Source organism: Mustela nigripes, chromosome 12 (assembly GCF_022355385.1).
Source record: "Mustela nigripes isolate SB6536 chromosome 12, MUSNIG.SB6536, whole genome shotgun sequence".
Classification (NCBI taxonomy): Eukaryota; Metazoa; Chordata; class Mammalia; order Carnivora; family Mustelidae; genus Mustela; species Mustela nigripes.
This window is the reverse complement of record NC_081568.1, coordinates 98,464,529-98,478,760: the sequence shown is the minus strand read 5'-3', so window position 1 is coordinate 98,478,760 and position 14,232 is coordinate 98,464,529. Positions and strand designations below refer to the sequence as shown.

General features: G+C 36.4%; 1 protein-coding gene across 1 annotated transcript in view; it reads right to left on the bottom strand.

The window, feature by feature from the left end:
- Positions 1-260: 260 nt before the first annotated feature.
- Positions 261-14,232, bottom strand: part of FCHO2 (FCH and mu domain containing endocytic adaptor 2) — a 147,402-nt gene continuing 133,430 nt past the window's right edge. Inside the window, 4 exon segments of the mRNA XM_059416377.1 lie at positions 261-2,717; positions 3,045-3,209; positions 6,360-6,424; positions 7,518-7,717. Of these exon segments, the coding sequence (XP_059272360.1) occupies positions 2,695-2,717; positions 3,045-3,209; positions 6,360-6,424; positions 7,518-7,717 (453 nt within the window). The 3' untranslated portion in view covers positions 261-2,694.

Genomic DNA, 14,232 nt, shown 5'->3' with positions numbered 1-14,232 from the left:
GCTTAACATCAATTTAAATATACTTAGAAACTACATTAGAAAATATATTTAAATATATTTAAAACTCTTTCATTAAACAATTTCTTTATTTTGGGGTTATACTGCAAATAAAGTTTTCTGATATAGCTAATTAAAATTAACACAGCAATATGTATGCCTGTCTAAATGGTGATACTAAGTTCAAAACCAATTGCTCCAAACCAATTGCCTAGCTTGCCTAGTCCTATGAGTAGGGGTACAAAGACAGATAAACCAACAGATAAATTATATATTACATGTTTATTAAGGGTACCACTTTTATGTAAAATTTACATTTTATGAAAAAAATCAAAAATATTTACAAAATTGTTTAAGATAGATTTGCATTGTTCTAATTACAACTCAGAGTAGTAAATAACATTTCTTAAAAACTCACATTTGTTAGAGTTCTGTGTTTACAAATTCTTGGTTAAAGAGGCAGCTACAAAGTTTATCACTATACATAAGCAAGAACCAGCTTGCTAAATACATTTCCCATTGAAAATCTACTGGTCTTTTTTACACCATTAGTGGATTTAAATGAAAAACAAAAATCAATATAAACTCATATGGCTTCAAAATTGTAACCTGTGCCTAATACAAATGTAGGTATCAACACTTGGTATGAAGGCTGTGGTAATTAAGAAAGTGCAGAAGTTTAACCATTTTACTAATTTGTACAATGTCAGGTAATACTTGATTTAAAAACAAACATGGTGACTGTAATGGTGTCTGAAGTCCAATAATAAAGTATTAACTGCTCATTAGAAGAGCCCGATTACAAAGCAGTTACATTTAAGATTTCAGTAAGGGGCTATAATTGGCATTTAAAAGAACACAATATAAGAGTTAGCAATTCTCATTTCACTCACTGTGTAGTAAAGATGAACATTTCAGCAAATTGTCTTAATGTGCTGCTTTAGTGAAATCTGAATTTAGAATTGGGCTAACATTGAATATATTTAAAAAGCACATACTGTGTTACATGTATTGCTAGTAAGTAGATTTTCTGCTGTTATTTAGTAGAGCAAGACATTACATAAGTGTCTTAGTAAGGGTTTTATGTTCTGTAAAGCTTAACAGAATAATTAGTGGTTTTATATAAATTATCATATATAACACAATTTATCACTTCTACATAAAATGCAGGACACTGGCATTTATCCTTATAAATAAAACTTTCATTTGTAAATCATGAAACTGTCCAAAATATTTTAAGTCCTTCAATTAATCAGGATTTGCTATAAAGTTAGGTTTTTTACTATTTAATATTAGTAGTTCAAGAAATGCTTAACCCAATCCATCACTTCAAATAATCTCCATATTTCTAGCAGGTGGCAGTTACATAATAAAAACATATAAATGGGTAATTTTCCCAACTGTTGAAATGAAAACATTGGCAGTACTTCTCCAATGCCAAAACTAATGTTTCTTAAATGTGTTCCTCACAAATTAAAAAATTCATGCTCACAACACGTTCAGTAACGTATGTAATTTTCCAATGATAAAAAGAATGAAGGGAAGTGCCAAGCTGATAAATAAAACAGCAGTTACCAATTAACCATTAATCAGTTTTTCAATATTTCCTTTATGATTTACATACTCAGGTGGAATAACTGAAGGTAACGTTTTCCCCCTGCAAACATATGCAGGTATATGTTTGGGTATATTTCTCTTTCGAGTGGCTATAGTGTATCACTGAAAAAGTGAGCCACAGTGTTAAAGTACAAATTATCCTTTAGTTACTCTGAATTTCCTTCCCAACTAAGGCCAAAGGTATTTACACAAACGGCAATTATGTTGTAAAAATGCTTGACCACCCTAAGACAGAAGAGAGAAGATCCAGACTGCCAGGGGAAAAAAACTGAGGCCATTAATGAACACAAACTGGATAGGCACATTTCTGGCTTTTGTTATTGTTTTAAAAGGCACACATTATGTAATCCATATAAAAATAAATTAAATCTACAGCATTAATTCTTAAAAACAATCACAAATTCTATAAAGTTAACTAACTGCAGAAGTAAATTTCTCTGCTGTCTTTTGCAAGCTTATTTAAAAAACATTGCACTTGAGAATTAAAAGTATACAAAACACCACTTACACTTTATTAATGTTTATATGAGAATCAAATTATACATTTTTTGCATACGCCTTAGACTCTGGTCTGATTACTTTATGGCACATAACTCAATTTCAGCATTCTAAATTAACATTATCCAAAACTTAAAAGTCACATTCTGTGTTTCTCCATTCAATATCAAACTCAGGAAATTTCAAAGCTATCTTTGACTCTAAAAATTTATGGAAAGCTGAATTATTTTGTGCTTGCTCTCCTGAAATTTTAGGCCTGATAATACACTACCACTGAACATAGACACTGAAGATAATGTAAAATTTCAGCCTAGGAAAACTTACTGAGAATCTCAACAAATGTGCTTCTGGAAAATGGCAGTTGATCATTAAGAGTGTTGAAAATCATTTCAGTGCTGAAAATCATTTCAGTGCTATTGCTTTTGATGACCCACTTCAAAAGTGCAACTTAATGTTTGTAATCAGTTCTCAAATATGTGTATGTTCAAAGACCTAATTCAAGCTAACACAGTGTTGGAAAGAACAGACAACACAGGATGGCAAGCCTGTACTTCTTTAGAGCCAACCAGTGTCCCAGGTCCATCAACAATCTGCCAGGTATCGTCCTGAAAAACACAGAGCAGACCCCTGAAATTACACCTTCACGTGAACTCAAAGGAGGACATTTTCACTGTGGGTACAGATACATAAACTCAGTCCCCACCTGCTGTTGACAATACATTAGAAACACATCACAGGTGTCTGTCCGGACCATGATTACTCTCTTCCAGGTGTGTCTCTACCTAGCACTTTGTACAAAGGTCAAAGAACAAAGTTTCCATGACTTCAGATTATAAACTGCTTGACAGTTTATTAAACAGTTGCTTAGAAAAGTACTGTTCAAATATAAATGTTTCCCGGGTACATTAAAAACTTAAAATCTCCCAACTTACCAGTGGCAAACCGCTTCTTTACTAAGGAAAGCCTATAGCCAGTGCCTACAAGCTCAATATCTACTCCTGAGAGGGTATTTCCCTCGCTGAGGAATTGCACTGCAAGTGTGGTGGGTTTACTAGGTCCTTCTGAAAGATCAAATTTTGCTCTGAGGGACCCAGAACCTATAAGGCAAAGAATAAAATAACTTAAATAGGGCAACATAAAATTGACAGAGAAAAAACAAATGAAGATGATGAACTATGTCCTATGCCAAATTCATAAAATGTATACAGTAAACGAACCATTGTCCTGTTTCCAAAGCAGACTTTATTCAATGAGTCTGAATTAATTTAATCCCTACTTCTCTCTAACTTAATAGTAAGCACATGTGCTACAGACACATGCTGAAGTCAGTAAAAAGAGAAAAAGGAAGTCCATGAGGGCAGTTCAGAGGGAACCCTAGAAGGAGTATGAGAAGGAATAAAGTCAGAAATGACAGCCAACTACCATTATATGGGCGTGGGAGAGGTAAAGAAGGAAGGACAGATAAGTTTGGGAAAGCTGTACCAATGCCATTATTTTCTACTGTGCTTCTTAAAATTTAACTGGTCTATCATGCCAAATACAGCTGACCTTTAAACATGGGTTTGAACTATGTGGGTCCACTTAAAGATGGACTTTTCCCCCATCGGTACAGTACTGTAAATGGATTTTCTCTTCCAATTTTCTTAATATTCTCTGTGATTTAGCTTACTTTGTTTTGACAATATGGTATATAATACACAGAACAGTATGTATTCAACTGTTATCAGTAGAGCTTCTGGTCAACAGTAGACTATTACTAATAGTTTCGGGGGGAGTCAAAGTTATATGTGGATTTTTAACTATACAGTGCTGCCATGACGGGTGGAGTGCAGGGGGTTAGGCACTCCTCACCCCTACATTGGTCAACGGTCAACTAGGTAGTTCTGAGATGTTTTCTTTTCAGTATAACCATTTATTCAACATACCCTAGTCTAATCATATGCCATAAATTGTAAACCAAATAATTATGAAGACTGTGACAGATGCGGTACAAGAGCTCTCAAGAGCTATGGGCATAGAAGCACATAAAATGATGGTGAAGATGACAATGTGAATTGCAGGCAGAGGTAACTACAGGTACAGAGATGGGAGACATGAGAGAGCACAGTGCCTTTAAGGGACCTGCATACATCACAGAAGAGCTGGAGAACAGGATGGAAGAGTGGCAGAAGGTAAGACTAGAGTGATAGAAGGAACAAGCTCGAAGTATCTTTATAATTCACCATAAGAAATAATCCTAGGGAGCCACTAAAGGTAAGACAAAAACATTTCAGATTAGTATCTCACAAGGGGAGAGAAGTACAAGATACAAGGTAGGGAAACTATCTAAAAGCCAATAAGACAGTGTAGGACTCTGTGACAGTTGATTAAACAGGGGATCTCAACTTGGCTAAGGGAAAGGAAAAAAGTAAATGCATTTGAAACATATTTCAGAGTTGGGAGTCAAAAAAGGGGGAAAAGAGGGGGAGTCTAGGAGTGTGCTCAGGTTTCTGGTCAAGGAAAATAGATGGAATTGGTAGGTAGCAGGAGCAACATTCTAGGATTCCCTGCACAGAAGCTGAACACCATGGAAATCTGAAGGAAGATACCATAACCCCAATCCAGCCCACAGGGCTGGGCATGATGGCACAGATCAGCTGGGGGTAAACTGCTGCCTAATTCTTAAATGCTGTCCAAACCTCCCTTAAACTTTTACAATTCTCTTGAGAGGCAATTCAATTCTGTCAAAGTTCTACTACAGGCCAAGAGCAGCCACCTTGGCAGTCCTTAAACTTGAGAATTATTTCCTGTCCCTCTTCTGGGCATAGAGCCAGAATAGAAATATATTCCTATTTTACAGTATTCTAATTTGGATATTTCTTTTTAAAGGCTGACTAACCAAATCAGAACCACATTTAAAAGATTTTTCCATTTCTTTACATACACTGATACCTGAAGAGCAGAGGCAAACTATTAAAATACCTGGTTAGAAAATCTGTATCTTATTTTTGAAGGAACAATTTCCCTTGTTAGTACTTAAAATAGTAGAGTTTCATTAAATAGGGGAAAAATATATGTCCTCTTTTCCCTACTAATTGGTTGTAAGCCCTCAATTTAAATAGGATTTCTGGTTTACTTCTAGTTTTAACTAGGAATTTCAAATTTGTCTCCCCAGAAGCCATACTGTTTGTGTAAAAGTCAGCACCACTGGCATCTGAAAATAGGCAAACTTCAAGTACCAAACAGCAACAAAGTAACTGTAGGTCATCTTGGTTATTTCAGCAAACACATATTTCTCTAGCTGAGGTCTGATTCAGCATGGTATGCATAAATAAATAGCCACTATAACTATATGGCTACATAAAACTATATGTTTTATGCTTAAAATGTTCAAAGAAAAAACCCGTAAGCAAAACTGGGAAAGCTTAAAAAACAAACAAACTCTACTTAATAGGAAAAGTTATTGAAGGTTAATTAGGCATTCAAAGGAGAGCAGGAGAATTTTCTTAACTTTAAGACAAAATCAGAATAATTAAAGACTTGACAGTCCTGGAAATTATATTCTAAATTGACTTAGGGGAGACACTAGGATGACCAGATAGCAGATTTTTCCTTTGCATTCTGAACACAAACAGACGGAGACTTGGTAGGAGTAAGCAATTAACTTGTTTCTCCTTAAAATAATAAGCAGAGAAGTAAAAGCTGTTGATGGTTGGTTTGACTAAGGTGATACGACGAGGACGAGGAAACATTGTCTTAAGAAGGTGGAAAGGCAAACAAAGGGGGTTTTTAAAGTCTGGAACCTTTTGCATGATTTCTGGGAAGCCAGAAGGACCCCCATAACAGAATGACCTCAAGGGTGTTGAAAGAATTTCAGTTAGTTAACAGGTTACCCAGCAGAATAGATTGGGAATAGAATAGGTTCTATTAATAGGATAGGTTCTGCTTGAAAACACCTAATGAAGTAAATTGAAAGTTATCCTGTGAGCACATGCACTTAGACAGTTTTTATAAAGGTTATGGCAAAACAAATGCTTTTTCTTACAGAGATAAGCATATTCTATCTTGGGGGGACAGGGCGCAGGGGGGAGATGTGTTCCGAATTTCAACTAGTCCACTCTTAAAATTTAAGGCATTAACTTCCACCTAGTGGTCAATTCTAGAACTGAAGGCAAGAAAATCCAAGGGAAAGCTTTCCATAAAAACACCTAAAAAATCCATTTTCAGGGGTACTACATTATAAACAAAAAAAGCATACACACACTTACCTCCATTTTCTGATTTCTCTGAAATACCAGACAGTTTCCAAAAGGCTTTCATTTGTTCTGCATTCCTATAAGAACAAGTATCTTCAGATTAGTTGTCCAGCACAGTGCCTTACAATGGATGGGCAATCAATAAATAAATGTATTTTAAATATTTCACCAGGGGGCGCCTGGGTGGCTCAGTGGGTTAAAGCCTCTGCCTTTGGCTCAGGTCATGATCTCAGGGTCCTGGGATCGAGCTTGACACTGAGCTCTCTGCTCAGCAGGGAGCATGCTCCCCCCCCACCCCCACCCCACCCCCCCGCCTACCTCTCTGCCTACTTGTGATCTCTCTCTGTCAAATAAGTAAATAAAATCTTTTTAAAAATAAATACACAAATAAATATTTCACCAGAATAACTAGAGGGCTAAATTTACTTTTAGTATTACCTGGTGAAGATGTGTTTATGATATAATGCTATCTCTTAGTGGAAATTTACTGAATTACAAAATTCTTCTGGTCAGAGAAAGTAAAACTGGATAAGTGATTCAGTACCTTCATTACTAAAGAAGAAGAAAATTTTATTAAAGAGTGAAGCAAATAGAATGTCAGAGCCTCTACTCATATTAAAAAAGGGAACAAGAGGGTGCCTGGGTGGCTCAGTTGAACAACTCCCTGATCCTGGAGTCCTGGGACCAAGTCCCACATTGGGTTCCCGGCTCCCGCCTCCCGGGTAAGTCTGCTTCTCCCTCTGACCTCCCTTCTCATGCCCTCTCTCACTGTCTCTCTCTCAAATAAATAAAATCTTTTTAAAAAAAAAAGGTGGGGGTTAAGAGGAAGTTAAGAGATGAGAGTTACTAAACTAGTAAGACAGTTGTTCTTACAGATATGCTAGATGCTGTATTTAACCCTGCAAAATAATTATCTGAGGTTAAGTAGTTTGCCTAAGGGTAAAGTTGTACTGAATCATTCAAGTCCGGGTGGGACAGCAAGCGCACTTTTGGATTGAGGTTACAGTGATTTGACTAATAGGATGAACAGAATCTTTCATACACACCATGGTTTCCATGGTAAAATGCACTAAAACTTTTCAAACTTCCAAGACAACTTTGAGAACTTAGGTTCTAGAAGCTGGGACTTGCAGCAGAAATTTATCAGGAATTCAGAAATCTAAAATTTACCATATCGCAGGGGGAAGGGACTGCATGTTTGTGACTCCTCCATCCACAGGTACCACCACCTGTATGTTGGAAAGCACACTTGGTGCCACCATAGCTTCTGGGTTGTACTTATAATCCACTCTAAGATCTGTGGTGCCAGCACTGCATTTCCAGTATGTTGCAAGATTTAGAGGAGTAGACTGAATACCATTTGATGATACCTTTGAAAAGAAAAAAATAAAGCTTTTTACCCAAAAAGTAAACAAGCCATGCTTATGACATGTATGACACAAGAGGTCTTGGAATCAAAAATAATGATGGAAATATTGCTAGGCAGAATAAATCAGGCTCATCTCCAAGGATTAAGAGCTACTATCCAAGTGTAGATAGATCTAGGACTATCTACATCAAAATACCCATTATGCTTGTGCTAAATACACATTCCTGGGGAAGGGGAAGGGACTCCCTTTTTTCCCCCCTAATTTCTTTCATGAGTACTGTATAGTTTTCTGAGTACAGATCCTTTGTCTCTTTGGTTAGGCTAAGATTTCTAGGTATCTTATGGTTTTGGATGCAACTGTAAATGGGATCGACTCCTTAATTTCTCTTTCTTCTGTCTTGTTATTGGTGTACAGAAGTGCAACTGATTTCTGTGCATCAATTTTATATCCTGACACTTTACTGAACTCCTGTAGGAGTTCTAGCAGTTTTGGAGTGGAGTCTTCTGGGTTTTCCACATAAAGTATCCTGTCATCTATGTATGTAACTTTTGATTATCTCCATATATCTAACATCGAATTTTAAGATTCCTTATAAATTAAAAGAATTTAAATTGAAGATAAATCATGCAATACTCCAAATCGAGAATCAGAATACTTCCAACTCCAAGTGTTTAATTTTAATCACATGATATTTGTTATGCTCCACAAATAAGTGAAACCATATGATAATTGACTCTCTCTGCTTGACTTATTTCACTCAGCATAATCTCTTCGAGTCCCGTCCATGTTGCTACAAAAGTTGGGTATTCATCCTTTCTGATGGAGGCATAATACTCCATCGTGTATATGGACCACATCTTCCTTATCCAAATCACATGACCCACAGTAAATGGTATAATTCTTTTCCATTCTTTAACTCCTTGCTCAAAATAACTCCTTTCTATTGAGACCTACCCTGATCACCCTGTCTAAATGTACACTATTACATTTTCATTCTTCCTTATTCCACACACTTTGCCTTTTCTCAATAACATATATTTTTATCTACTTATTACATATACTATCTTCCTTGCTATTCCTGGTGAACAGGCACTGAATAATAGTTACAGAATTAATAATAATGAATACTTGGGATAAACTTTAAGCCCACTTAAGTGGCAGCACTTTTTAAAGTTATGTATTTCTTAGAAACACAAGCCATTTTAATATAACTATTCTATTAAAAATTCAGGTAGTATGGGGGCAAGGGGTGGTGCCTGGGTGGCTCAGTTGGTCAGGCGTCTGTCTTTGATTCAGGTCGTGATCTCAGGGTCCTAGCATCAACTGCTGCATAGGGCTCCGTGCTCAGCAGGGAGGCCTGCTTCTCCCTCTCCACCCCTTCCCCCGCCCTGCTTGTGCTCATTCTAGTAAATACAATCTTTAAAAAAATTCAGATAGTATAGAAGTATATGAAATAGAAAACCTATCCCTTAACATTCTTACTCCCCATTGTTAACACTGTGGTACATATCCTTAAACACATTTGGTAGGCATGAATACATGAATCTCATTCTTTTTAAAGGCTGTAGTAACTAATCGATCAACTAATCAATCTCTTCCGTAGATGTGTACGTAACTGGCTTCCATAAAATGCACTGAATATTTTTGTAACTTCGCTTTTTGCCCATTTGTGAAGAACTGATTTTTTGAGGTGGAATTGCTGAATTAAAGGTTCAACTAACTATTCAGGGCACCTGAGTGGCACAGCTGTTTACGCATCAGACTCTAAGTTTCAGCTCAGGTTGTGATCTCAGGATCTTGAGATGGAGTCCCATGTTGGGCTTGAGATTTCTCTTTCTCTCCCTCTGCCCCGCCTGCTCATGCTCTCTCTCTAAATAATTCTTTAAAAATTCAACTATTCAGCAATATAATCGGTTAATCAGTTTGATTAACTTATACACCTTCTAACAAGTGGTCCCACCTCTTTTTATAGAGCATCTTGCCCATTTTTGTCAATTAATGGGCTAAACACCAGTATCTCACTGTTGTCTTACTATTCATTGCTCTGGGGGCACCTGGGTGGCTCCATCGGTTAAGTGGCTGCCTTTGGCTCATGTTCCCAGAGTCTTAGAATTGAGCCCCACATCTGGCTCTCTGCTCGGTGGGGAGCCTGCTTCTCCCTCTCCCACTGCCTGCTGTTCCACCTGCTTGTGCGCTTGTTCTCTCAAATAAATAAATAAAATCTTTAAAAAGAAAACTATTTTAAAAATATTAATTGCTTTGATTACTATTGACATGGAGCATCTTCTGTAAGTTACCTATCTATTGAGTTAATCACCTTTACTAATTTATACAGTTTACAGTAAGTCTTTGGTCTTTCTTATAAATACTTTTCCATCAGATTAAATAAGCATTCCGACTATGCAGCCATCAAAAGAAATGAAATCTTGCCATTTGTGATGACGTGGATGGAACTAGAGGGTATTATGCTTATCAAAATAAGTCAATCAGAGAAAGACAATTATCATATAATCTCCCTGATATGAGGAAGTTGAGATGCAATGTGGGCGGTTTGGGGGGTGGGAAAGAATAAATGAAACAAGATGGGATTAGGAGGGAGACAAACAATAAGAGACTCTTAATCTCACAAAACAAACTGAGGGTTGTGGGGTGGGGAGGGTAGGGAGAGGGTGGTTGGGTTATGGACATTGGGGAAGATATGTGCTATGGTGAGTGCTGTAAGTGTGTAAACTTGGTGATTCACAGACCTGTCCCCCTGGGGCTAATAATACATTATATATTAATAAAAAATATAAAAATATATATAAAAATAAATACAGATTCTGTTTAAGAACTTGTTTTAACAAAAGGAGTTTATATACACTAATTTATTTGTTGTCAAAGATCTCACTCTCATTCCACGGCCTCTGGGTTTTGTATTACTCTTAGGTCTTAACATTTCAAGATCAAAATATGTAAAATACATGGAATTATATACACACACCTGCATATATACCCATAGATTTATATTCACCCATGATTTATTTTAGTAACTTTATGGTTTCATCTGTTATTATTATTGGTACATGCAGATTTTATTTTGTTTAAAGGTATGGAGTTAGGGATTGAGTGAATTTTTTCCCAAATCTCCAGCCAGATGCCCCAGTACCATTTACTGGAAAAACAAAACAAAACAAAACAAAAAACATCATTTCCACATTGCCTTGAAATGCTAATTTGTCAAATAGTTTCCCATTTATTCCTGGATTCATTTCTAGACATACTGTTCCTTTGATCTGGCCCTCTATTCTGCCATTTCCAAACTACTATAAATACTAACACCTTAAAAAAGTTTACTCATTAAAACTCAAAACTTATTACTCCACATTATCATTTAAGACATTTTAATGATTATTCCAGGCTTTATTCTTCCAGAGGACCTGAAAATGACTGCCAGGTTTCCAAACACCCTATACATACACTCTTCTACTGGGTTTCTGAGCAGGATTACATTAAATTTGTAAGTTATTTTAGAAACATCTAAGCTGTTAACGACTTGACTCTTCATCTAAATAAAGTACTCCTTTATAATTATATTCAACTCAGTAGGGATTATGTTAGTTTTTTTCCCAATTAGTTTTTTTTTTTTTTAAAGATTTTATTTATTTATTTGTAAGAGAGAGAGAGAGTGAGAGCAAGCACAGGCAGACAGAGTGGAAGGCAGAGTCAGAGGGAGAAGCAGGCTCCCTGCGGAGCAAGGAGCCCAATGTGGGACTCGATCCCAGGACGCTGGGATCATGACCTGAGCCGAAGGCAACTGCTTAACCAACTGAGCCACCCAGGCGTCCCCCAATTAGTTTTTATTGTCGTGTTCACTGTGGCTACAGGAAAGGATAGTGTTAACAGATTTTTAAAAGAATTTTTATTGTGATATACTGACATGAATTTCAGGTGGACAACTTAAAGATTCAGTATCTCTATACACTGCAAAATACTCACAATTATTTTTTCTCACGAGGAGGATTAAGATCTACCCTCTTAGTAACTTTGAAATATGCAACACAGTTTAACTAACTTTAGTCAGGACATTGTATCTTTCATCCCCATGACTTATTTGTAACTGCAGGTTTGTACTTTTGAATCACTTCATCCCTTCTGCCTACCCTCTGAAACCCTCTACTTGGCAACCAACAATCTGTTCGTTGATCTCTGAGCTTGGCATTTTGTTTTTTAAGGTCTATATGTAAGTGGGATTATATGGTATTTGTCTTTGTCTGACTTAATTCACTTAGCATAATGCAGTCAAGGTCCATCCATGATGTTACCAATGGCAAGATTTCATTCTTTATTATGGCCAAGTAATATTCCATTACATATATACTATATCTTATTTATGTTTTCAGCTTTCGAGGGACACTTGGGTTGTTTCCAAGTCTAGGCTATTGTTAATAATGTCTACATTACAGGCATTAATTTGTACAGCAGTAGTGAGCTATCAGGAAAAATATAATGCTACAGTAAACATCGAAGTGAAAATAAAGTTTTGATTAGTGTTTTTGTTTTCTTTGTTTTCTAGCTAGACAGCTAGCTAGAAATCCAATTGCTACAACACATGGTAGTTCTTTTTGAATTTCTTTCCTTTTTTGAGAAACCTCCATACTGTTTCCATAGTGGCTGCACTAATTTACAACTCCACCAACAGTACATAAAGATTCCTTTTTCTCCATATCCTCTCCACAACTTACAAATTCTTGTCTTTTTAATAACAGCTATTCTAACACGTGGGAAGTTGTTATTTCATTGTGGTTTTGAGTTGGATTTCCCTGACTAGTGGTGCTGAGCATCTTTTCATGTACCTACTGACCATCTGTAGGTTTTCTTTGGAAAAAATGTCTATTCATACTCTCTACCTATTTTATACTGGCTATTGAGTTGTATGAATTCTTTTGAATAGTAACCCTGCAAAGACTTTCTCCCATTATAAATAAGCTGCCTTTTCTTTTTCTGGTCATTTCCTTTGCTGTGCAGAAGCTTTCTAATTTGAGGTAGCCCCACTTGTTTAATTTTGTTCTTGTTGCCTTTGCTTTTGGTCTGATCCAAAAAATCATTGCCGAAGCCACTGTCAGGGAACTTAGCCACTTTTTTTTATTCTTCCAGGAGTTTCATGGTTGCAGGTCGTACATTCAAATACATGGCCATTTTGAGTTATTTTTGAGTAAGGTGTAAAATAGGGCCCAGCTTTGTTCTTTACCCTGTAAAGAATTTTCCCAACATATTTATTGCTATCCTTTCCCCATATTCTTAGCTCCTTTGCTGCAAATTAACTGAGTATGTATGCGCTAACCTATTTCTAGACTCCAATCGGTTCCATTGATCTATGTGTCTGTTTTTATGGCCATGCCATATAGTCTGGACTACCAGAACTTTGTAATAACCATTTTAAATCATGAAGTGTGATACCTTCAGCTTTTTCTTTCTCAAGATTTCTTTAGCTGTTTGGAGTTTTTGTGGTTCATAAATTTTTGTACTGTTCTATTTCTGTGAAAAATGGTACTGGAACTTCAGGGACTACACTGAAATTCTATATAACTTTGGGTATTATGCATATTTTAACAATATTAATTCTTCCAATCCATGAGCATGGAATAGCTTTCCATTTGTGTCACCTTCAATTTCTTTAATCATTTTTCTTTCACCTCCTTGGTTAAATTTATTACTTGGCATTTTATTCTTTTGAAGCAACTGTGAATGGGATTGCTTTCATACTTTTGTTGTCCTGATAGTTCACTACTGCTGCACAAAAATAGAAAAGATTTCTGTATATGGATTTTGTAGCCTGCAACTCTACTTAATTTATTAGTTCTCAGTTTCTTTGGTGAGGGTTTTCTACATATTGCATTATCTGTACTGACAATTTTACTACTTCTTTTCCAATTTGGAAGCATTTTTACATCTTTTTCTTGCCTAACTGCTCTGGCTGGGACTTAAAATACTATATTGAAGGGGCACCTGGGTGGCTCAGTGGTTTAAAGCCTCTGCCTTCGGCTCAGATCATGATCTCAGGGTCCTGGGATCGAGCCCCGCATCGGGCTCTCTGCTCTGCGGGAAGCCTGCTTCCTCCTCTCTCTCTCTGCCTACTTGTGATCTCTGTCTGCCAAATAAATAAAATCTTTTTTAAAAAAATACCATATTGACTTAAACTGTTGAGAGCAGGCATCCTTCTCATCATCCTGATCTTAGCTGATAGCTTTTCCCCACTGCGTATGTTAACTGTGGGTTTGTCACATATGGACTTTATTCTGTTGAGATACATTTCCTCTATATTCAGTTTGTTTGGAGTTTTTAATCATAAGTGGATGTTGTATTTTGTCAAAATGGTTTTCTTGCATCTACTGAGATGATGATAATCTTATATTTCAATATGTTGGTTGATTTGTCAAAGTTGAATCATCACTTTGGTTATCTCCAGAATAAATCCCACTTGAGTGTGGTGTATGATCCTTTTAAGGTACTGCTGAATTTGGTTTGCTGACAAG